General features: G+C 43.6%; 1 protein-coding gene and 1 long non-coding RNA gene across 2 annotated transcripts; both read right to left on the bottom strand.

The window, feature by feature from the left end:
• Nucleotides 1-338: 338 nt before the first annotated feature.
• On the bottom strand, nucleotides 339-6,683 carry LOC116518874. Its single transcript, XR_004256594.1, has 2 exons — nucleotides 6,251-6,683; nucleotides 339-4,286 (listed from the first exon to the last, which is right to left on the bottom strand). It is a non-coding gene; the product is annotated as an uncharacterized LOC116518874 (long non-coding RNA).
• A 9,374-nt stretch (nucleotides 6,684-16,057) lies between these two features.
• On the bottom strand, nucleotides 16,058-17,245 carry LOC116519345 (zinc finger protein 572-like). The gene is made up of 3 exons (XM_032233188.1): nucleotides 17,050-17,245; nucleotides 16,361-16,588; nucleotides 16,058-16,248 (listed from the first exon to the last, which is right to left on the bottom strand). The coding sequence occupies exons 1-3, from the start codon at nucleotides 17,243-17,245 to the stop codon at nucleotides 16,058-16,060; spliced, it is 615 nt and encodes a 204-aa protein (XP_032089079.1).
• Nucleotides 17,246-25,048: the final 7,803 nt, after the last annotated feature.

Below are 25,048 nucleotides of genomic sequence, written 5' to 3'. Positions count from 1 at the left end.
GTAAACTGACTCCTTTTTATAACAGTTGCAGTGTTCCGGGTTCATGTCACTTTTTGTGACCTTCCTGCAAGCAAAGTCAATGGGAAAACCAAATTCACTTCACTCTGTTACAATTGGAGTAATTTACAGAACTGGCAAGAAAGGTCATAAAATTCACTTCAATGTTTCGCTTAGCAAGAAAAATTGGGGGCTGAATTGTAGTTGTAAATCGAGGGCTGCCTGCAAATGCCTGAATAGTGGCAAGCGATTCACTTCACAGCAAACCCTTAATTCACATCAAAGAATCCACAGAGGAGAAAAACCATAGAAACCCCTTGAGCGAAGAGTGCTTCTTTCGATATCAAAGGATTCACATGAAAAAACTATAAACTTGTCTGAGTATGGAAAAACGTTTTGTCTGAGTAATTGAGAGTAGAATGAATAGAATTATTTATTGGCCAAGTCTGATTGGATACACAAGGAATCCGTCTTCGGTGCATAAACTCATTGTATATAAAAGCTTTGAGATAATCATGATAATAGTAATAAAACTACATGTCAAATTAAATATTTCATTTGGTCAAGTGTAATTAGACATGCAAGGAATATGTCTCCAGTGCAGAAGCTCTCGGTGTACATGGACAGCAACAGAATAACAACCATAATAAATGGAAGAGATCTTGGAGGTATTGTGTTCCAATCACTTCAATTCACTTCACAAGAAACCCTTAATTCAAATCAAAGAATCCACAGAGGAGAAAAACCCTGTAAATGCCTTGAGTGAAGAGCTCTTCCTTCCATATCAAAGGATTTACATGGGGAAAAAACTATAAACTTGCCTGTGTGTGGAAGGATCTTCAGTCATGATGTATGTCTGAGTAATTGTGGGGAGGGGAGAATTCTTCATTGGCCTCTTTAAGGTCCTTCCAATGGTTCCTGCTGGTGAATTTCCTCTCATTCCAACACATTATTGTGTGGAAAAAGGAGCATAAAATTGTGCAATTTTGATAAGATCTAAGTTGGATTTTTTTCTGAGTCTCTTTAATTGCTGGATCCCTCAATATTTGGAACTTGGCAAAAGAAAGTCATGTGCCTTGGGGGGGGGTTCAGCATCATTAACCTACGCAGCATTTTCTTTTGAAAGTTGTTCAAGGGTGACAGGATTTTTTTTCCTGTCGTGGATGGCTGCATTACTGGATTCTCACCTAAGCAGAAATAGAGGCCACTTACCTGGGATGATGTTACAAAACACAAAACAGCATGGCAACAGAAAGGGAATGCAATGGGAGGTTGACCTGAGACTGTATAAATGAGTCTTAGGGAAGCTTCCCTGCAAAGGGGCAGTCTACACCCAATAATCTGCCTTTTGAGAGAAATGGGCAACTTTAATAATTGGTTTGGTCACCTCCTACAGATATTTGCCTAGCATTGGGGTATGTAGAAAAGGTAGACGTGAAACATGTACAGGTATGATGACATAACAATGTTGATGTAATGACTGTAAGGTGTTGTAGAAGGGAAAAATTAAAAAAAACTGCTAAAAAAAGGTAGAACGGGTGAGGTTTGATAGGCCGCCTATCGTCTCCTTTGGAATTCTGATGCCTTTATGACATCATTCATGCAGGCTAAACTGCCCGTTATCAGAGTAAATATCAGAGGTGGGTTGCTCCCAGTTCGGCTGAACCGGTAGTGCAGACATCACGCACACGAGAGAGCACACGAACGAACTGGTAGCAAAACCGGTACAAACCCAGCACTGTTGAAGATGCCTTCCAAGAGGTAAGTTGGTTACCAGGGAGAAAATGAGAACTCTGCTCTTTTTCTATTACTTTTATTTATTTGTCGATCATCTTAAATCATGTCTAATCTCCAAACTCAGGCCCCAAGTGTGGTGTGGAATTGAAAAGAACTTGATTTCTTGAATTTGAGACTTTTACCTCTGCAAATACAGACCATCAAGTAATTCAAGCGAAGCAAAACTAATGTTTTTAAAGAGTGTACAGAAACAAATGACACATATTCACTGTCAGGAAACAAATGATGAAACAATAAAATACACTGAATGCTTGTGAAGTTTAAACAACAGAAGACATTGGTTCTAGATAACATTCCATAAATGACAAATTTATGTGTTTCATTAGTCTTTTATACCAGGGTTTGTATTTCTTGAAAGTTGCAGTTGTATTCAAACACTTTCAGAATACTTTTGTTCTCACATACCAAATAAAAAGCCTTAGTAAAGAAGGGGAAAACATGCATCTTAAACTTTAAAAAGAGGTTTTTTAAAGGTTAAGAATGTCACATTAAAAGGGCTAATATGTCATTTTAAATTTATGATAAAGCCTAAGATGTGAAGCAACAGGATCACATATTCCGTTTAACTTGCTGTGAATTAACTTGCTTTCTTAGACTTTGCCTCAGCCTTCTCCTTCTCTGTTCTAGGCCTTTTCCCTTCTATGGTTCTAGAATTTTCTTGAGGGGGGGCTGGGCTGAATAGGACATCTGTGAGCTGATGTGCAAAGTTATCCCTAGGAACCAACGTATCCAGTGCAGGATGCTCATCGCTACATATAGCAAAGGAGAAAAAACAACTCTTTATATCTTTATGGTTGTAGCACCCAGATCACTTCACTATCAAGACTCCAGGATGAGGAGTTTTTTGAGATTGTGTCCTGCGTACCTGAAAGAGAAGCCAGGATCCTCAGGGAAGTTTGGGAGACTTGCCCATTTATTTAGGTGTGACTTTTTATTAAATTTGGGGAGCAGCCTAACTCCCAGTGACTCCAGGTGACCCGAGTCCCTTCCAAATAAAAAGAGGGCAGTATTGAAGGGGATTTCCCCCTCTGCTGGGTTTTTTTTTTTAAGAAGGCAGAAAGGAAGGATGAGAAAGGAAAAGGTGGATACAGGGAGGGAGGGGCTGGTAAGGCAGCTGGAGGGGTGAAGGGCTGGCAGACCCAACAATGCTTACTGTCTCTGGGATGTATTTTGCAGTTATTTTTCATGACAGTTGGATATATTGCCCCCAACTGTACAGATAGTACTAACTAGATATGAGCAAGTTCTGCAGGATTATCTGGCACACGACACATCCTCTCCACAACCGCTGTGTTACCTCCTGGGAAGAGAAAAGAGACTCCGGTATCCGAAGCAGCATATTAGATTGTCACTTTTCTTCCATATGAACAAGTATCAACCCCGTGAACTCCCAAATCTCTTTTTTCCATTATGTATTCCAAATAGGCTATGGTGTGGGTATCAGAATTCCATTTTTTAATGGGTACCAGTATGTTCACAGGAAAACTGGACAATAAAGGATATCTTATCAAACCTTTATTGCAATCATGGACAGTCCATTGGGGTTTGGTCAATGAAAAAACATAAACCTCAAAGTTTAGAAATTAATCATTCACCTTGAGGCAAACAAATCTAAATAAATACTTGTAAAGTAATAATACTATAGTTCTTATTTTATGACAAAAATCCAAAAAGTATGCCAAAAAATAAGGTGGCATCCTTGCATATAATATGGCATCCTAAATCAATCCTAGTCCAAAGCATTCTTAAAATGTTGGAAAATACAGACATTAAGACCCCTTTATAGCACAATCATGATGACTCCCAAGCCAATTTCCCCCCTCCCCAAGATGTGATACCCACCCCCACCCCCGGAAGGGAAGTCCTCACGACTGCATTTGCATGGCCGGCTGGCTGGTGTCAGGTTAACTTTCCTTGCAGTCAGCCTGTGAACCCAGTTGGGGCTCAGGATGTGCAAAGTCAGGAGTGGGAAGCTGTTGTGGACCTCAAAGGGGACTCTTACCGAGTCCCCTTTGAGGTCCTTTCAGGCGATGACCCAGTTCCCCTCCTTCCCAGTGGATGGCCTGAGGCAAAGATGTCTCCCTTGGCTTCCCTCCTCCTGCTGGCTGCAAGGATGGCATGGAGGGCTACTCTCCAGGCTGCTCCCCCTCCCTCCTGCTTCAAGGATGGACCCCCCCCCCTGCCAGGAGTCCTTATGGGCTTTGCAAGAGAAAAGTCAAAAGAAAGCATAGAAATGGGGGACTTTTAACTATCCTGACAACTGTCCCTTGCAGCGGTTTCTGCTGGAAGACAAGGGGACCATCCAGGAAATCCAACTGACAGGAGTTTCAGATATCTGGGGAGAGTCTCTACTGACATTTGCAAAACCCATGTAAATTGTATCAAACAGGGAGAAGCTCTTTCACATCTGGCACAATGAAGGCCAAATCAGCTGTAGATTCAGCCACAGCACCTCCTGCTATTGGGCGGCGCTTCCTTCCTCCTCCGTCCTTCTGCAGGGGAGAGAGAAAGAGAGGCAGGTCAGGGCTGCGTCCCCTTCCCCAAAGGAGAGGCCCAGGCCAAAGCCGCCTCCTCTTACGGTCCTTCTAAGGTAAGGTGACCAGACGTCCCGATTCTCGCGGGACAATCACGCTTCCGCACAATTTGTCCCTTGTCCCGGGGCGTTCTTAAAAAGACCCGATTTTTGTGACTGGACCCGGAAGTAAGCCTGCCCCGCCCCCAGCTCTGTATACCCGTCCCAGCTGGCCAGTATTTGGTCCCTTCTGTCTCCCCGTTGCTCAGAAAAGCAACTCTGGGAAGGTCCTTTGCTAGCAGGCAGGTTCTAGGATGCCTGCCACCACCAAAGGACCTTCCCGGAGTTGCTTTTCTGAGCAACGGGGAGACAGAAGGGACGCAATCTCCTTTCATTCTCCCTCTGCCTCATTCACTCGTTCAGGCAGCAGAGAATGAAAGAAAATTGCATAGCCGAGAACAAAGGAGCCTGCAGCCTCCTTCATTCAAACGTTCAGGCAGCGGGGATGTGGGGGGGGGGGCTTTCTTGCACGCCTTCTTTCTCTGAAGCCGCGCCAGATTCAGCAAATAGGGCAGCGCATGCCCTTAGGATTGTGCAACAGCCGAAGATCGCCTGGTTAAAAGGAGGAAGAGGAGGCTCTACTAGTCCAGAGCCCATCCACGGGGGCAGGGATCCACACACACACACATACACACACACAGGGAGGGAGGAGAGACAGACACACAGAGAATGACAGAGAGAGAGACAGAGGGAAGGAGGGAGGAGTGTGTGAGGAGGGGGGATTTTCTAAACCCCATTGAATCCAGAGGAGGAGAGAGAGAGAGAAAGAGGGAGTGTGTGCACAGGAGTGGGGATTGTCTAAAAGTTCCATTGAATCCAGAGAAGGGGAGAGAGAGAGAGAGAGAGAGAAAGAGGGAGGGTGTGCACAGGAGTGGGGATTTTCTAAAACTCCCATTGAATCCAGAGGAGGGGAGAGGGGGAGAGAAAGAGGGAGTGTGTGCACAGGAGTGGGGATTGTCTAAAAGTTCCATTGAATCCAGAGGAGGGGAGAGAGAGAGAGAGAGAAAGAGGGAGGGTGTGCACAGGAGTGGGGATTTTCTAAAAGTCCCATTGAATTCAGAGAAGGGGGGAGAGAGAGAGAAAGAGGGAGTGTGTGCACAGGAGTGGGGATTTTCTAAAAGTCCCATTGAATCCAGAGGAGGGGTGTGTTTGTGTGTGTGTGTGTTTGTGTGTGTGTGTGTGAGAGAGAGAGAGAGAGAGAGAGACTATCACTAAGTATTGTAGCTTATGATTCTTGATGAATTTATTCTTTTTTTTTTAAGTACACCGAAGACAAATTCCTTGTGTGTCCAATCACACTTGGCTAATAAACTATTCTATTCTACTCTACTCTACTCATTTCTATTTCAATTCTAATGAGGAGTTTAGCTGCTCTCTCTTGAAAATGTAAGCTAGCATAATGCAAGCTAGCTTTAGCTTTCAAACAGTTCATTTAGTGACAAAAGTTACAATGGCATTGAAAAAAGTGACTGATGACCATTTTTCACACTTAGCGACCATTTTTCACACTTAGCGACCGTTGAAGCATCCTCATGGTCACGTGATCAAAATTTTGATGTTTGGCAACAGATTCACATTTATGATGCTTTCAGTGTCCTGGGGTCATGTAATCGCCTTGTGTGACCTTTTGACAAAATATAATTTTTTTAATCAAGCCGCCGCCGCTCCCCCCCCCCCGCCCCCGGTCAATGGTGTCCCTCTTTACCAATCTGAAAATCTGGTCACCTTATTCTAAGGATGCTGGAGACAGACACGGCCTCCTTCGCAGCGTCCCATCTCCCTCCCGGCCCACCTGGCTGCCCGGCTAGGCTTCCGGCTCTCAGGCCCCCCTTCTCCGAGAAAGACCCTCCCGGACTGCGACTCCCAGCATCCCCTGCGCCAAACCTGCATCATCCGGTCTCTTCTGTCGCGGATTCTGGCAGTTTCCCCGTTCTCCGTTTAGTTTCCGGAAGTGGAGGTTTCGCGCCCTTTTTGCCAGAAACTCAGCTGGTTCCAAAGGTGGTCCTGCCAATCGCCGCCTTCCCAAGAGCAACCAATCGGCGGCCGCCTTCCTTCAAAGCGCCATAAGGCGCCTGCGCGTTGCCGAGTCTTGTTAAGGTTCCCCCAAGGAGGAGCCGGTTTGCTTCCCCCTCACCCGCATCCAGGCAGACAGATGGGGTGGGGCTTCTGTGGCTGTGGCTTCACCCCCTCCACTCGAGGTCTCGCCCTAGGCAAGTTCGGGGGGGACGACACCTTTCTTTTGGAGGGACCGCCCCAAGGCGTCCTTCAACCAATCGCCGCCATCTCCAGAGCAACCAATTTGCGTCCTCCAGAGAGTGCCTGCCCCCCCAAGTCCCTCCCTGTTCACGTGCCGAGGCGAGGGGCGTCTCCCTTTGATCTTTGAGGTCCCGGATTTCCTCCGTCTCCCCCCGCCCACATCCAGGCAGGCGACGGTTGAGGGGACGTTCAGGGCCTCTGACTTTCCCCCCCATCCGGGCCCCTTCCTAGACAAGGCCGGGGGTATGTGGAGGTCGGGAGCAACCAACCAAGAGAGCGCTGAAGGGGCCACAGATTTGACCTCATTTTAATGTTCTTGTTGTTTTGCACTAAAACCTGAGGTAATCTGAGGCTGGAGCCCAGTGAGATTCTCCAGGTGTTTTTAGCCATATGGAGGAAGTTCCCTTCTCAGCTAACAGAATAAGAACAACCAAGCTGGAGGGGGCCTTGGAGGTCGTCTAGTCCAACCCTCTGCTCAAACAGGAGATCTTATCCCAAAGGAGCTTTTTCAAGAGGCAACTAGACTTCGTTTTCCCTTGAAAATGTTTCACTCCTCATCCAAGAAGCTTCTTCAGTTGTGACATCTTCAGTCAGAACCGAGGAAGCTTCTTGGATGAGGAGTGAAACATCTTCAAAAATAAGAAAGTCCAGTTGCCTCTTGGGGGGGGGGAAAACCCACCCTGACCTGGAGGACGGAGAATCTCTACAGACGTTTAGCTATGCAATTTGGGATGAACACCCTTTGGATGGCGTGGGGGTAGGAATAGATTACCAGGGGGGAAATTGCAGACTACAAGAACCATAAGGTGACCCTGAGGACAAAGATAAATCTCCAACTGGCCTCAACGACCCTCTCAAAGTTTGGCGATTGAGTGGAAATGCTAGCTGGAAACTGTGGACAGTTGGATCATTTTTCTACCAAATTGGGCTAGTTTTGCAGATTTATTGCAGGAAAAATTTTGACCTTTGTGCGTTCCAATTTAGGGGCTATTTTGGAGTATTTTTAAAGTTCTGTACAGATAGTCCTTGAGTTATAACTATTTGCTTATTGACTCTCCAAAGTTCTAGCAGCACTGAAGAAAGTAACCGTGACCAGTTTTCACATTTATAACTGTTCCAGCAATCCTGTCTTCAAAATCCAGGCATGACCTGGGATTAAGACCCATCCCGAGGGTGCCTGATTCACAGGGTGCAGTTCACCCAATGATGGCTGGTTAGGGGGGTTTATGTGCCAAGGGCCCCTCTGCTGGCTTGGAGGATTTCTGGCCCAGAAATTTTGGGGGACTTTCCCATGTTGATGGTCCAGGAGTTACCCACTGGAATCTTAACCATCCATACTATGGGAAGCAAGCCCAATTTAGTGGTGTTTCATCCACTAGCTGCAGCCCAATTTCTGGTGGCTGGTAAGTGGAGGATGTTTGCCAAATCCCTTCTTGCTGGCTGGGTTGAAAATCCCATCTTGCTAGGAATTCTGTCTTCCACTCAGTTGCAGGGCATTGGCTCATTCCAAATATCCCCGTTTGGTAGGAGTCAAAATCTCCAGGGTTTTTTCCAAGCCTCGGCTGGGGGGAAGGAATAGTAGTATGCACTCACATTTAGTTGTCCGGAATGGTCCGGGATCTCCATCGGAGCTGATTGCATGTGGGTGGCTGGAATCTCCATCAGATCTTCATGCCATCTATTCTCCGCGTTGAAAATAAGCTCCTCCATTCCACTTCTTTGTATCCCCCACAGGCTGGGCTTCTTGCCAACGGTAATAAATTTAAAAGCGAAACTGCTTTTACCTTTGCAGATTTGCAGAGGAACGCCTCATCTCAACTTCTTATCTCAAAAGGCTTTCTCCTAATTGTTCGTTGATGTTTTACGCTGACTGGTGTGGTTCAGCATTGGAGAAACAGCAAACCTCACAAGCCCCCCACCCCACCCCCCTGCCGTGAGAGTGAGGTGCTGGTGATTATTTTGAAAAGAGAGTTGGAATGATGTCAGCGTTCCAAATACCATGTAGAATTAAATCAGAGTCAAAGGCAAAACTATGCTTAAAGTTTCAATTTAATAAAGCAGGCATGTTGGCATAGTGCGATGTTCCCGTGGTTCGTCCATGAGGCCAATGTGGAGAAAAGACAGGATACAATCTTTCTCGGGATGGAGCGACCCAGATTGGGGGTCTGAGAGCCCCTTTTATTGAGATAGGACACAGCAGGAAGAGCAATAGCATGTGGTTAAAACAGCCTGTAAAAGTACAATTTCTAATCTACTGCTCAGGGAAGTTCTGTCTATGTATGGTCAAATCCTGGGCGTCATTGGTAGGGCACATCTCAGGATGTTATGTTATGAACTATCAGGATGTTATGGAGTTTTAGGAGTTTGTTTTCTCCTGTGTGGTTCAGCGTGGCTCTGCATGCCCCGTTATCCACTGGGCCATGGGTGACCCACACCTACACAAGGAACTATATTACAACAGCATAGTGCTGTGGGGATTCCAATTCTGGAAGATACATCAGAATCCCACCCAGTTAAAAGTTAATGATCTTGTCCCCACACCCACAGTCCATCACATGGTCCAATCTCCTTCTTCCACCTGGCGTCCATGCCCAGCTTCTTCCGGTCAGGTGTACTGATGTGGAGACAAAGGATGACCTTGGCTTCTAGCAAAGAATGAAAAACAATACATTCCAAAATCCTACTCCTTCTAACCCCCCCCCCCTCCATTGAATAAACTTAAAGAAACAGCATAATGAAATAAGAGAAAATGTGGCAGGCCAAAATTCTTTAAAAAAAATTTTTTTTTTTATTTTGTTACATAAACAACACATGCCCACACCAGTGGGAAAAGAAAAAATCAAAAAACAAAAAAGACAAAAAACAAGGCAGGGGAAAAAAAGGAAAGACAAAAGAGAAAAAGAAAAAAACAACAACACAGGTAAATATTATAAAGAAGTATATCAGCTGGTTACAACATGTTTTGGTGCATCTCTTCCATTAATTCATATTAATTCAAATATCTTAACTCAAATGTTTACCATATTACCATCATTATACCTCCACTTTTAGTTGACTACAGTTATTTAAACATCTTTCATCCTTAACTATGCCAAAGATTTAATCCATAACCACATGCTAGCATTTCATTTACTTGTTTGTAAAATCCTCTATTAGCATCAAATCCTCATATCCTGTTTTAGCTAAACATCCATAATATTTAATACCAAAAATTCCATCTTCCATGTATATAGTTTATTATCATTCTTTCTTTATGTAATTATATCGTATATCGTAACATTTTCCCCATATTAGTTAACATTTAACTGTATATAGTTTTATTTTTTAATAGTGATAATTATTGTGATTAATAACCTTTGTATATGGTCCAAAAATATTTCCAACCTTCCCTTCTCATATCCAATTATTATTTATCATATCAACTCCACATTATATACATTACTATCATTATCATTTATTATTCAACTATGTCTATTACAAATAAGGATAATTAGGTTTAGCTAATTTTGAATTGTATTCTTCCATCTATCAGCCTGTGTCTCTCCAATAACAAAACCTCCTTAATCCTATTACCATTCGTGGAACAAGTTCTACAAACGTCTTTATAAGCAAGTCCAAACAGGAATATTTTTGCACCTTTTTGCTTAAGATGCCTCTCATATAATGTCCTACGCGTTGTCCTACACTTGTTGCACTTTTCATCTTGTCTTTAATTCTTAGTGGTGGTATCGAAAATTTTGCAAATGATGTTTCATAAAGTATAAATTATTTAATGCTTCTCATTCCTCCTGCGCTCTGTCTTTTGAAATAAATCTTCTATATGGCTGCCCCCCCCTTCAAACGTTGCATCTCTTTCTCCCTCCGAAGTAAACCAGATGCCTGGAGTGTCAGCAAGTTGAGAATCTTTAAGCCAGATGTCCGGAATGTCAGCAAATTGAGAATCTTCATTTCTGACATCCTTCATTTGTATTTCAGGAACATTCAAACATTCAACATTCTCACTTTTTTCTTCATATTTTGATGTTAAAAACAGCAAATAGTCCAGTTTTCTTTCAAATCTATCATACGTGTCAGACAACTTTTGTAACGCGGAAAAAATCATTTGAAATGAATCATTTGAAACTGGCATAGACGCCATATTTGTGACGCAGTTAGTATTTTTTCCTTTAGAGGCTTTAAGTTATTTGCAAGTAAAAGCAAGCTGGGAGCTGTGCAATCTTATCTGATCTTAGACCAACACAGCCAAGCAATAAAAGTGTCAAATTGTAGGGAGCCAAATTATAGTAAATTGGTTTACAGCCCACTTACAGGGAGTCAGAGGAGATGTTGAAGTAATCTTTCCTTTGTCCATGTAAATAGCATTTAAAACATTTAAGAAATAGGGTAACCACCGGCCAAAAAGACATAAAAAAAATCCAATTTGCCGCTAGATTCTTCTGTTCTTGGTTTCAATTAGCTTAAATTTTTATGCGGACCATGTCTCTCTGAGTAATAAAATCACCTTACCAGTTGGAAACACTTACGCCCTTCTTAGGGGCAACCTGCAGTTTCGGTTAGCTTACAGCTAATCCAGAAGTCACTGGCAAAGGAGGTTAAATTCCAAGCCCCCCAGAGACTTTGCGAATGTCTCTGGGGTCACTGGATCTCCTCCAACCTTTCACTGTCTCTCCAGGACAGCTTGGGTCCGAAAAGGACCGTCCAATTTCCTTCGGAATAGAGGAATTTCAGGAATAGCCTGAAAATCCGTCTTCTCACTGCTAAGCCCCACCTTCTTCCAGGCCAAAATTCTAAAAGGAATATAAATGCAGGCCTGACAAAGGGATGGAAATCCATACACTTGAGACATTGGAAGAAGCCCTGCGAGGAGTTTCTGCTGCCGAAGTGCAGGAAATCTCACCCCCTCTCCTGCAAATCGTCCTTTCAAAGAGAAGTTTCACCAGGATGAAGGTGATACAAACACCGCCTTCAGCCACCTCCATCCTGGTGAAACTCCTCTTGAAAGGATGTTCTGCAGGTGTGTGTGTGTGGGGAGAGATTTCCTGCACTTCAGCAGCAGCATATCTTCGCAGGTATTCCGATGTCCCAAATGTATGCATTTTAATGCCTACAAGAGGTCGCTTCTCACCTGCATATTCACATTGAAGGCTCGAAAGGGGGCGTTTTGCAAATGGCTTGAAAAATGGGGAGATATTCCTGCCTCCCCCCCCCGTTCTGAAGGTCAGCACAGACTGAGAACAGGATAAGAGACAGAATCCCCCCTCCCTATTTTCAAGAGGTTTGAAAATTTGAAATTTCCATTTCGAGCCTTCAGCATATTCCAGGACTGAAGGCAGGCGGGAGGGAGGATTTTGTCTCTTATCCTGTTTTTAGTCTGTTACCTTCAGAACAAGGGGAGAGGCAGGAATAGCCCCCTCCATATTTTCAAACGGTTTGCAAAAACGTTCCATGTCGAACCTTCAGCATATTGCAGGATTGAAGGCTTAGAATGAAGCATTTTTGCGAACGGCTTGAAAATGGGGAGATTTTCCTTCCTCTTACCCTGTTCTGAAGCTCAGCAGACTCAGAACAGGATAAGAGGCAAACTCCCCCCCTCCCTTTTCCTGGCAATCATTCTTTCCGTGGGAATCTCATCGCAGACGCACATACCCCAAATGCTCTATCCAAAGCCTTCTCTGTGTCTGTAGAGAGCGACCAGGAAAGGATGTTGTGTATGTGTGTGTGAGAAAGAGATCCATAACCCCCACCCCCTCCCCAGGCAGCCACATCCCTCCAGTAACCTGCTTTCCTGCTCCATCCTCCACTACCAGATGCAGGGCAAGAAAAGTAGTTTGTTAATTTACTTCCAACTTCGTGAGATTTTTTTTTGGGGGGGGGGGGAGGACTTGGAAGGTATTTTCTGGTATATTTTTTTTTAACCATAGGCACAGTGTCTACTTTTCTCGTCCTGCACGTGGAGCGGAGAATGGAGCTAGAAAGCAAGTTAGTGAAGGGATGTGGCTGCCTTGGAGGGGGAGTGTGTGTGTGTGTGTGTGTGTGTGTTCGTTCGTTCTGCCAGGAAGTGCCCCCCCCTTGGCCAGAGCAGCACAGTCAGCTTTTCCCCACCAGGCAAGCAGGGCAGGCGAAGGCCAGGATGCAAGGAGAACTTGCAGATGGTGGGATGGAGAGGGTGGGGCTGGTGTGCTTGCTGCTTCCTGCACCGGAAAAATAATAAGCCCACCCCCTCTAATAAGCTCAAGGCCATATTTCGTGGGTCAAAAAAATATAAGCTTTACTATTGGTTTCAGCTTCAGTAGAAGGACCGTTTCACTATTTCCTTTATTCTTATGGTATGTTCAGTGTTTTCCCTATTCTCTCTTACCTCAATAGTTTAACTGGCATCACATCACCAATTATTTAAAAATTGTTTTGCGTCATCGCATTTTTTTTTTGAAGGGCTGCAACTCTTGCAAATTGTGCAAGGGATGCAAGTTCAACTGTATTCAGTGTACATTCCTATATCTCCCTCGCAAATTATAAAGAATTGTTTGTCCCCTTTGCTCCCTGAAATTATTACTATCCTGCACTGGGTACATTGGTTCCTCTGAAAAACGCCCACAGATGTCCTATACAACCAGCATCCTACCCATCTCCCCTCCCCCAAGCAAAAAAAACCACTTGAAAAACGGTCTAAAACAGGAGAAAACTGAGGCACAGTCTAAGAAAGCAAGTTGATTCAGAGCAAGTTATACTGTGTGATCCTTTGACCCCCCATTTTAGGCTTCATCACTAATTTAAAATGGCATTTTAACAGGCAGTATCCCATTGTATGCATGTTGTCCTTCTTGACTAAGGCTCTTTATTCCATATCAGAGAACTTGCTTTTTCAGGAACTACACAACAGAATATTCTGTGTTTCTTTGAACAATCAGTGTATTTTATCCTTTCATCATTTCTTTACTAACCCAGAATCGTTTGACCACCCCCTCTAATAAATGTTTGCTTGGATTATTTGATGATCTGCATTTTCAGGTGGACCAAGAAGCCCCTTTGCTCCTTCCTCTCAATGTCTCTCAAATTCAGGTAATCAATATATATATAAGATATATAAACTATAGAAAACTTTGGGCCTGAGTCTGGAGATTAAGACTTGCTTAAAAGTCAAATAATGAAAAGCAACAGAAAAACTTCACGAGCAATCAGTGTATTTTATCCTTTCATTATTTCTTTACTGACACTGAATGTATGTACCATTTGACACCCCATCCTTAATAAATGTTTTTGCTTGGCTTGGATTATTTGATGATCTTCATTTTCAGTTGGACAAAGAAGCCCCTTTGCTCCTCTCAGTCTCTTAAATCAGGTAATCAAGTTCTATAGTAATCTTGGTGCCTGAGTTGGAGAGGAAGAGTTGATTTAAAAGGATCAGAAATGAAAAGCAACAGCAACAGAAAAAAGAGCTGGTCTTCTCATTTTCACCCTGCTTCCTCTAAGAAGGGGCCAAATGGGCATTTTCGCCCTTTCAATACAACCCTGATAAATTGGCTGCAAATAAAGGGATGATTTCCCAGCCTTCGGGAGTCCTGAAGACTAACTTACCTCTTGGAGGGGGATCTTCACTCTGACAACTGGCTTTTTAGCCTGCATGCATGAGGTCATAAAGCCATCAGAATTCCAATGGAGATGACAGGTGGCTTCCAAGCTCACCTGCTCCATCTTTCTACTCAAACCAATACTAGGCAAATGTTTTAGTAGGTGACCAAACCGATGACTAAAGCTGCCCAACTCTCATTTTTTCCACAAAAGGCATATTTTTGGATATAGAAAGCCTCTGTCAAGGGAAGCTCCACTCATTAATGTAGCTCTGGATGAACTTCCCATCGCATCCCTTTGTGCTGCCATGCTGTTGTGTGTTTTGTTCTATCGTCCCAGGTGAGCTTCCTCCATTATTTCTGCTTTCTGAGAACCTTTTTCTAAACCCCAAAGTATTGTTAGATGGTGCCAAGTTTAAAGACGGGGGAGAGAATTTTTCTCCTCAAATTGTGAACTGGATTGAACTAATGGCTGGACAATTGTGTTGATCTCCTTTTGGGGCAGACAGTCTACAATTCCGGGCACAGCAGCACTGGCTTTAGGCGGGCAGAGGGAGGACTGGACCCCGTGTCAGAGCAGCTCTCAACTGCAGCCCTTGGACAGGGATCAGGCAAGGATCTCGTCCACAGCTGCCCAGTTGGGAATCCAACATTTCTGAACTACTGACAGATTAACACCCAGGCTAGTACAAGGCCTCTAGAGCCTTCCCAAAGTCTATAAAAATCTGTGTAATTTAAACCATTGTTTCCTAGACCACCTTCTGGAGCAAAGAAAATTTCAGAAAGAACTAGAAGGGACCTTGGAGGTCTTCTATCCCAGCCCCTTGCTCAAGCAGGAGAGCCCAGACCATCTCAGGCAAGTGACTGTCAAGTGTCTTCTTAAAAACCTCCCTGGCCCCCTCCCCAGGATTCAGGAAAGCCTTCAGAGGCTGTTGAAAGCAAAAATCCCTCCCCGCATGGAGGTTGCGCGTGCATGTATAGGTGGGTGGGTATACACCATTTTCTCACACCTTAGAAAAAGATAGCAATCATTCGTATAGGGCCAAAAGGTAGAACACAAGACCTCCAAGATCCCTTCCAATTATGTTGTTATTGTTATAGTGTTGCTCTGCATGTACACCTAGAGCTTCTGCACTGAAGACATATTCCTTGCATGTCTAATTACACTTGACCAAATAAAATATTTTAATTTGATTTGTAGTTTTATTACTATGATCATGATTATCTCAAAGCTTTATGTACAATGACTTTATGCACCGAAGACGGATTCCTTGTGTGTCCAATCACACTTGGCCAATAAAGAATTCTACTCTACTCTCACTACTCAGACATGTATCATGACTGAAGGTCTTTCCACACTCCAGGCAAGTTTATAGCTTTTTTTAGTGTGAATCCTTTGATATCAAAAGAAACGCTCTTCCCTCAAGGGGTTACACGGTTTTTCCTTCCTCTGTGGATTCTTTGATGTGAATTAATGGATTGCTGTGAAGTGAATCGCTTGCCACAATCCAGGCATTTGAGGCAGCCCTCGATTTACAACTACAATTCAGCCGCAAATTTTTCTTTATAAGTGAAACATTGAAGTGAATTTTACGACCTTTCTTGCTAGTTATCTAAATCACTCCAACTGTAACAGGGTTAAGTGAATTTGGTTTTCCCATTGACTTTGTTTGCAGGAAGGTCACAAAAGGTGACATGACCACGGAACATTGCAACCGTCACAAAAAGGAGTCAGTTTACAAGGGTCTGAATTTTGATCAAGTGACATCAGTGTGAAAAACAGCCATAAGCCACTCTCTTCAGAGCCATTGTAACTTTGAACAGTCACTAAATAAACTGCTGTAAATTGGAATTGGACTGTATCTGGTTATTCTCCCATGTGGATTCTTTGATGGTTATAAAGACTTCCACCTCTCCTAGGAACTATTTCCACACTACAGGAATTTATGAGGTTTTTCTCCTGTGTGGCGCCTTTGATGTTGATAAAGGTTTGCTCCTTCCGATTGAAGCTCTTTCCCACACTCAGACATTTATGAGGTTTCTCTCCTGAATTGGATCCTTTTCGTATATAAAGGCTGCTCCACTGACTGAAGCTCTTCCACACTCCAGACATTTATGAGGTTTTTCTCCTGTGTGGATCCTCTCATGTGTATAAGGTGGCTCCTCTGACTGAAACTCTTTCCACACTCCAGGCATTGTGTGAGGTTTTCTCCTGTTGTGGATCCTCTCATGTGTATAAAGGTGGCTCTCTGACTGAACCCCTTTCCACACTCCAGGCATTTATGAGGTTTCTCTCCTGAGTGGAACTTTCCTTTGATGTTGATAAAGGTGCTCCTCCGAACTGAAGCTTCCTTTCCACACTCAATGCATTTATGAGATTTTCTCTCCTGAGTGGATCCTTTGATGTATATAAAGGCTGCTCCTCCGAACTGAAGCTCTTTCCACACTCCAGGCATTGAGGTTTTCTCTCTGAGTGGATCCTTTGATGTGGATAATGGTGCCTCGTCTGACTAAAGCTCATTCCACACTCCAGGCATTTGTAGGGTTTTTTCTCCTGTGTGGATTCTTTGATGTCTCTCATGGGTGCTCTTGTGACGGAAGCTCTTTCACACTCAAGCATTTATAAGGTTTTTCTCCTGTGTGGATTATTTGATGTTTATAAAGGCTGCTGCTATGACCAAAGCTCTTTCCACACTCCAGACATTATGAGGTTTTCTCCTGTGTGGATTATTAGATGAGTATAAAGAGTGCTTGTCTGACTGAAGCTCTTTCACACTCAAAGCATTTATAAGGTTTTTCTCCTGTGTGGATCCTTTGAGTCTCTCATGGGTGCTCTTGTGACGGAAGCTCTTTCCACACTCAAAGCATTATAAGGTTTTTCTTCTGTATGGATTTTTAGATGGCTTTTAAGAAGGTCTTTGGTTCTAAAGTATTTCTCACATTCTGGGCATGGATATTCCTTTTCTCCTGAGTGGATTTTTAAATGGCCTTGAAGATGTTCACTTCTCTTGAAGGTTTTTCCACATTCTGGGCATTGGTATTTCTTTTCTCCCATGTGGATTTTTAGATTGGCTTTGAAGAAGTCTTTTCCCTTAAGGATTTTGCACACTCCGTGCATTTAAATGGGTTTCTCTCCTGTGTGGATCCTTAGATGCCTTTTAAGAAGGTCGTTTCTCTTGAAGGTTTTTCCACATTCCGGGCATTTCCATTTCCTTCCTCTGGTTCCTTTGGCGATTCCGGGGTCATTCCGAAGGACCCCTCCGCACCCCAGGACCGTCTCGGGGTCTCCGCCCGTTTCCTACTCCCCGCAATCGCCCTCCACGCAACCACCTTTTTCGGAATGCCCCTGGGCTCATCCCTCCTGCAGCCCGGAGGCGCCTGGCCTTCCCCGCCGTCTCCCGGGAAACCACGCCGGGACCTCTTGCTCTCAGGTGGCGCTTCCTTCCTTCCTCCGCCGGGCTCCTCCGTCCTCCTGGAGGGGGGTGCGGGAGAGAGAGAGGCGGGTGACGGCTGCATTCCGCAGCCTCCGCCTCTCATGAGCCTTCTCGCCCGCCCCTCCGTCAGACTAGACCTCGGCCTCCCAGGCCTCCTTTCCCCGAGTTAATCTCCGAGACTGCAACTCCCAGCATACCTTGCGCCAAACCTGCACCATCCGGTCTCCTCAGTCGCCGTTTCAAGCATCTCCCTCGTTGCCCGTTTCTTTTCCGGAAGTGGTGGCTTCACGCCCTTTTTGTTCCAGAAGATCCGCCTGTTCCTTTGCAGGGAACCGCCCCAAAAAATCCTCCTGCCAATCGCCTCCCTCACGAGAGCCACCAATCGGCTTCCGCCTTCCTTCAAACCAGCAGAGGGCTCCTGCGCAGTGCCGAGGTTGGCTTTGCTCCCGCGGGGAGGTGAGGCGGAGGTCCTCCCTTTGATCTTTTGGGTGCATCTTCTCCCCCCCCCCTTTTGTGCTCCGCTCCCCCACCAGGGTCTTTTCCCCTAGGCAAGGCGGAGGGGCTGGGGGGGGGCTCCTTTGCACATCTGCAGTGGGGGAATCCCTTCGAGGACCCCCCCCCTTTAATATGAGGACCTTCAGCCTCCTTTTTTTATAAACATTTTTAATTTTTGAAATACACCAAAAAGAACCTAACAAAAACAAAATATATAAACGCATCATTATAAATTGTAAAAGTGTGTATATATATATTTGATTTTAAAAATATGTGATTTGATATGAATTGGTGATGACTATGGAAGGGATGCACAGAATATTTATAATCAGCCGATATATATCGATTATTGTACCCAAACTAATTTGACTATGATTGTTTTTAACATCCTGTTATATGAACTATTCTAATCTAAAGTAAAATATATAATGGCATTCTATTAGATCTTCCTAAAATCATCCATAACATTGCATCTTTATAACATGTTCTAAGTAAAAATTTGTTATATTTAAATACCAAAGCTTTAAACCTCTCTCATAATCTCCATTTGTAGTTTATATAAAATTCATGTATCAAACTAATATATATATATATGCATTCAATTATCATTATTAATCATCTGACTATAAACTATTATCACATCTTCAAGCATAATACTCTAATTTAACTAGATTTAACTTAATTTTTATTATACGCTTTCATTCATCAACCTGTATGTTTCCAGTAATAGTACAGTCTTACTATTTCTCGACATTTGTAGCATTAGTGTTCTGTTACTTTCTTGATAAGTCTTGTATGGACTTCTTCTTCACAACGTGATGTTCATTTCGTATCTCATGAAACCTCGAAACCAGTGGTGGGTTTTTAAAAAAAATTGGAACCTCTTCTGTACGTGTGGCCTGCTTTCCGGGTCCACTGGTGGAACCTCTTCTAACCAGTGTCGTAGATTTGATGAACGGTTCTATCGAATAGGTGCGAACTGGTAGGAACCCACCTCTGCTCGAACCCACCATCTGCTCCTTCTATCAGCTTGTCTGGTTATCATTGAGTATCTGTTCAAGATTTCTCTCCTTAACTCCATTAATTTTTCTCTCTTTTCTCCTTCTATACTTTGAAATCTGAGGTAGAGTTCCAGTCCATCTATCTCCCCTTCCCATATTCCACTCTTGCATTTCCACCCACACTCAATTGTTGTCAGTATCCACAATTTTCCTACCTCTTTGCCATTTTTTTCTTCATTTTTCTGAACTCTGTTCTCCACTTTCTTCATTTGATAAACATCCTCAATTTTTCCATCAAATTTTCTGTTTTGTATTCCATGTTCTCCAATCTCTTCTCAATTTTTTCTGTTGCTACTAGTAATTTTTGAATTTCAAACATAATCATTTATGTTTGAAATTCACCCTCAGCCTCTACTGGCTTCCAGGAAGGCTCCTGCAGGCACCTCAGCTTCCCTCTCCCACTCGTCCCCTTCCTCCCCAGGGGCAATTTGGAAGACTGGCTTGCAAAGGCCATAAGGACTCCTGGCAGCTCTTCACATGTAAGGCGGCTTCACATGAAACGCGCCCCTTGGCTCTTGGAGAGACAGAGGCCCAAGATTGGAAGCAGTGGAGGGGGGGCTCCGCCTTTGAAGCAGGAGGGAGGGGAAGCAGCAGGGAGAGTAGCCCTCCATGCCATCCTTGCAGCCAGCAGAAATAGGGAAGCCAAGGGAGACATATTTGCTCAAGGCCGTTCACGGGGAAGGAGGTGAACTAGGCCATTGCCTGAAAGGACTCGGTGGGACCAGACACCCCATTCACACAACACACCTCCCACTCCTGGCTTTGCACATCCTGAGCCCCGGCTGGGTTCACAGGCTGACTGCAAGGAAAGCTAACCTGACACCTGCCAAGCTGAGCAGGCCATGCAAATGCAGCCGTGGGTGCTTCCCTTCCCAGGGGTCGCATCTGGTGGGAAAACACCTGGGGAGCCATCAACAGCTGTTCTCCCCCCAGGTGTGTCTCTCCCTTTGCAGGAGACCATCATGGTTTCTCCGTTTCCCCAGTAATCACCCCTGCGAGGTAGGGCAGCCCCTCAACTGCAAAACAACAACCACGGTTAATATTGGTTCAGCTTTACTATTGGTTTCAGCTTCAGGAGAAGGACCATTTTACCAATTACTTTATTCTTATGGTTTCTTTAGTGATTGCGCTATTCTCACTTGCCTCAATAGTTTAACTGGGATCACATCACCAATTATTTAAAAATTCTTTTGTGTCATCGCATGTTTTCTTTGAAGGGCTGCAACTCTTGCAAATTGTGCCAGAGATGTGAGTTCAATTGTATTCAGTGTACATTCCTATATCTCCCTCGCAAATTTAATTCAGCCACTCAACAGTGCTGTATTTCAATGTATCTCTCAGCAGGGTTGGTCTACACCCCTCTGCCTCCTTTTCCTGGAAGAAGCCACTGGCATCTCTGCCTTTCTGTCTTCCCTCGAACACATCTGTCCCAACACAGCTGGTAGGCAAGAAACCAAAAAAGGTAGACGTGTGGGTTGCAGTGTCCAAAGCTGCTTCCTTCCTGGTAGTTTCCTAGTGCCCATATGCAACTCTTCCCTCCAAAAAACTTTTTGATGCAGCTTTATTTTGTTCCATATAAGCAATTTGGTTTCCTTACTAATGCTGATAGCTTAACAATGCATTGTTTGTTTCAGAGAACAGAAATCCCTGACAAGTGGCTTATAAACATTATGGTTAATTGAGTTGGTAGCTCAGAGAAGGCTTGGCCTATTTTTCATCTCTGGGCAACCTTTCATTTGGGAAGAGAGAGAGGCTCCTTCTATATAAATCTCTCTGGTTGATTCCCTACACTACCTCTCATAGTTCCCCATCAGAGAGCAAAAGCTCTCCCAAACACAAGGATCCAGGAATAGTAATAATTTTAGATATATTCTCCCCCCCCCCCTTTGATCTCTATAATTAGTGTCCTGCCTTGGGTACAGTGGTTCCTCTGGAAACCTTTGAACATCAGCCCATAGATGTCCCATACAACCAGCATCCCCTCTATCTCCCTCCCCTAGCAAGAAAAACCCCTTGAGAAAAGACCTAGAAGAGAGAAGTTGAAGACTGAGGCAATTTAAAATGACATTTTAACAGGCAGTGTGCCGTTTTTCTTCTTGACTAAGGCCCTTTATTCTGTGTGTGAGAACTTGGCTTTTTCAGGAATTGCTCAACAGAGTATTCTGACCGTCTTTGAATCCATCTGCAACTTTCAAGAAACACCTCAACCCAGCTGGGAAAGACTAATGTAGCCCATACATTTGTTTCCTGTGGCATGTTATCTAGAATCAATGTCTTCTGTTGTTTAAACTTCACGAGCAATCAGTGTATTTTATCCTTTCATTATTTCTTTACTGACACTGAATGTATGTACCATTTGACACCCCATCCTTAATAAATGTTTTTGCTTGGCTTGGATTATTTGATGATCTTCATTTTCAGTTGGACAAAGAAGCCCCTTTGCTCCTCTCAGTCTCTCAAATTCAGGTAATCAAGTTCTATAGTAATCTTGGTGCCTGAGTTTGGAGAGGAAGAGTTGATTTAAAAGGATCAGAAATGAAAAGCAACAGAAAAAGAGCTGGTCTTCTCATTTTCACCCTGCTTCCCTCTAAGAAGGGGCCAAATGGGCATTTTCGCCCTTTCAATACAACCCTGATAAATTGGCTGCAAATAAAGGGATGATTTCCCAGACTTCGGGAGTCCGTTGAAAACTAACTTTCCTCTTGGAGGGGATCTTTACTCTGACAACTGGCTTTCTAGCCTGCATGGATGAGGTCATAAAGCCATCAAAATTCCCAAGGAGTTGACAGGTGGCTTCCAAAGCTCACCTGCTCCACCTTTTCTACATACACCAATGCTAGGCAAATGTCTTTAGTAAGAGACCAAACCGATAACTAAAACTGCCCATTTCTCTGAGTTTTGCACAAAAGGCTTACTTTTGGATGTAGACTGTCTTTGTTAAGGGAAACTCCACTCATTAAAGTAGCTCTGGATGAACTTCCCATCGCATTCCTTTTGTGCTGCCATGCTGTTGTGTTCCATCACAGATGAGCTTCCTCCATTATTTCTGCTTAGCTGAGAACCTTTTTCTGAACTCCAAAGTATTGTTAGATGGTGCAGAGTTTAAAGATGGGGAGAGAATTTTTCTCCTCAAATTGTGAACTGGATTGAATTAATGGCTGGATGATTGTGTTGATCTCCATTTGGGGCAGACAGCCTACAATTCCGGGCACAGCAGCACTGGCTTTAGGCCGGGTAGAGGGAGGACTGGACCCCGTGTCAGAGCAGCTCTCAACTGCAGTCCTTGGACAGGGATCAGGCAAGCATCTCGTCCACAGCTGCCCAATTGGGAATCCAATTTCTGAACTACTGACAGATTAACACCCAGACAAGGCCTCTAGAGCCCCCAAAGTCTATAAAAATATGTGTAATTTAAACCATTGTTCCTAGACCACCTTCTGGAGCAAAGAAAATTCAGAAAGAACTAGAAGGGACCTTGGAGGTCTTCTATCCCAGCCCCTTGCTCAAGCAGGAGAGCCCAGACCATCTCAGGCAAGTGACTGTCAAGTGTCTCTAAAAACCTCCCCCGGCCACCTCCCCCGGATTCAGGAAAGCCTTCAGAGGCTGTTGAAAGCAAAAATCCCTCCCCGCATGGAGGTTCGCGTGCATGTATAGGTGGGTGGGCATACACCATTGTTATGGTGTTGCTATGAATGTACACCCAGAGCTTCTGCACTGGAGACATATTCCTTGCATATCTAATTAATGTGACCAAATAAAATATTTAATTTGATCTGTAGTTTTATTACTATGATCATGATTATCTCATAGTTTTTATGTATAATGAATTTATGCACCAAAGACAGATTCCTTGTGTGTCCAATCAGACTTGGACAAAAAAAACTCTCTCCTCTCAATTACTCAGACATGTATCATGACTGAAGGTCTTTCCACACTCAGGTAAGTATATATATATATATTGCCTGAGTGTGGAAAGACCTTCAGTCATGATACATGTATATATAAAATGTGAATCCTTTGATATCGAAGGAAGTGCTACTCATTCAATGGGTTTATACGGGTTCTTCTCTGTGGATTCTTTGATGTGAATTAAGGGATTGCTGTGAAGTGAATCGCTTACCACAATCCAGGCATTTGTAGGCAGCCCTCGATTTACAACTACAATTCAGCCGCAAATTTTTCTTTATAAGTGAAACATTGAAGTGGATTTTACCACCTTTCTTGCCAGTTACATAAATTACTCCAAATGTAACAGCGTTAAGTGAATATGGTTTTCCCATTGTCTTTGCTTGCAGGAAGGTCACAAAAGTTGACATGACCCCGGAACACTGCAACTGTCCCAAAAAGGAGTCAGTTTAAAATTTCAACAAATACCTCCCCAAAATGCTGGAAATGTGATTCGGTACATGGAACATATTATCATTATGATAGACCTGTGAAGAGGCAAAAAAATTCTGGAAAAGGATCAAAAATTGGCTGGAGGAAATAACAAGGGTTTAATTAGATTGGAAACCTGAAGTTTTTCTATTAGGAATTATGTCGGTGAAATACAAAAAAGAAATACAATATCTAATACTGCATATACTTACAGCAGCAAGGATCGCTTTTGCCCAGAAGTGGAAAAACAAACTAACCCCAAATGAAGATGAAATAATAAGAAAAATTATGGACTGTGCGAAATGGATAAATTAACGAAAGAAATACAGGAAAAGGAGCTGAGATGGTGCAGTGGTTAAATGCAGCACTGCAGGCTACTTCAGCTGACTGCAGTTCTGCAGTTCGGCTGTTCAAATCTCACCGGCTCAAGGTCGACTCAGCCTTCCATCCTTCCGAGGTGGGTAAAATGAGGACCCAGATTGTTGGGGGCAATATGCTGACTCAGAATTCTACCAAATATAGGATAATTGGTATAGATGGATGAAGCAAAGAAATAAAAGCAATGAAAGAATAGAACAACACTCAAAAATAATAGTTATGAGTAAAACAAGGGGGTCATGATTGGTGAAAATCAAATCAGGACGATAGCTTGGTGGTCCTGATTGTGAAATCAAATCAGGACGATAGCTGGCATATAGACTGTAGAATGATAGAGAAAAAAGGAAATGATATGAAACAAAATGGGCTTGTGGAAATACCATCCCCAAATGAACATAAACTGGGATTTGAAAGAGACACCTATAACAATAGAAAAAGAAAGGAAGGGAAGGAGGAAGGAAAGGAGGGGAGGAAGGTAGAGAATGGAGGGACGAAGGAATGGAAAAGAGTGGAGGGTGGAAGAGAGAGAAGAGAAGGAGAGGAAGAAAAAGTGTGGAGGAGAGGTAGGGGAAGAAGAAAGAGGTAAGGAGAGGTGGGTGGAAGGGAGAGAAAGAGAAGGAGAGGAGGGAGGAAGAGAGAAAGAAGGAGAGAGGGTAGGAAGGAGAAGAGGGTAGGGTAGAGGGGAGAGGTAAGGGAAGGAAGAAGGGGAAGTAGAGGAAGGAAGGGAGGGAGAGAAGAAAAGAAAGAGAAAATAAGGTGGTATCATAGCAGGTGCGAAGATGGTAAACAAAGCATTTCAAACTATACCTTATAACCTTTTAAATGGAATAATAATATAAGAATGGCAAAGAAAAAGAACCTATATACCTATAACTGTACATAAGAGAATAAATGACAGTAAAAATATAAACCACAATATAGGTAAATAATATTTGGTCATAAGTAGCTAAGTATAAATAAATAAAGAATTGTACATAAAAATGGATAACGAATAAGGAGATTATGAACGCAAGATAGAAATGTACAGAAGGGAAAACACTACTGCAAAGAAACCGATTCGGAACTTCTGTATGATATTCGATGGAACTATTGTTCCTATGTTGTTTTTAACTC

The sequence above is a fragment of the Thamnophis elegans genome, chromosome 16 (genome assembly GCF_009769535.1).
Source record: "Thamnophis elegans isolate rThaEle1 chromosome 16, rThaEle1.pri, whole genome shotgun sequence".
Taxonomy (NCBI): domain Eukaryota; kingdom Metazoa; phylum Chordata; class Lepidosauria; order Squamata; family Colubridae; genus Thamnophis; species Thamnophis elegans.
Note: the sequence above shows the minus strand (reverse complement) of the source record. Positions and strands in the feature narration are given on the sequence as shown.

What these genes read in the sequence shown, in the direction of transcription:
- LOC116519345 (XM_032233188.1), bottom strand. Translation starts at nt 17,245, where the DNA reads ATGGGAGAAAAGAAATACCAATGCCCAGAATGTGGAAAAACCTTCAAG. An exon ending in AAAACCTTATAATGCTTTGA is followed by an intron (nt 16,589 to 17,049) that starts GTGTGGAAAGAG and finishes TATACATCAAAG; the next exon opens with GATCCACTCAGGAGAGAAAA. An exon ending in GGAGTGTGGAAAGAGTTTCA is followed by an intron (nt 16,249 to 16,360) that starts GTCAGAGGAGCC and finishes ATATACGAAAAG; the next exon opens with GATCCAATTCAGGAGAGAAA.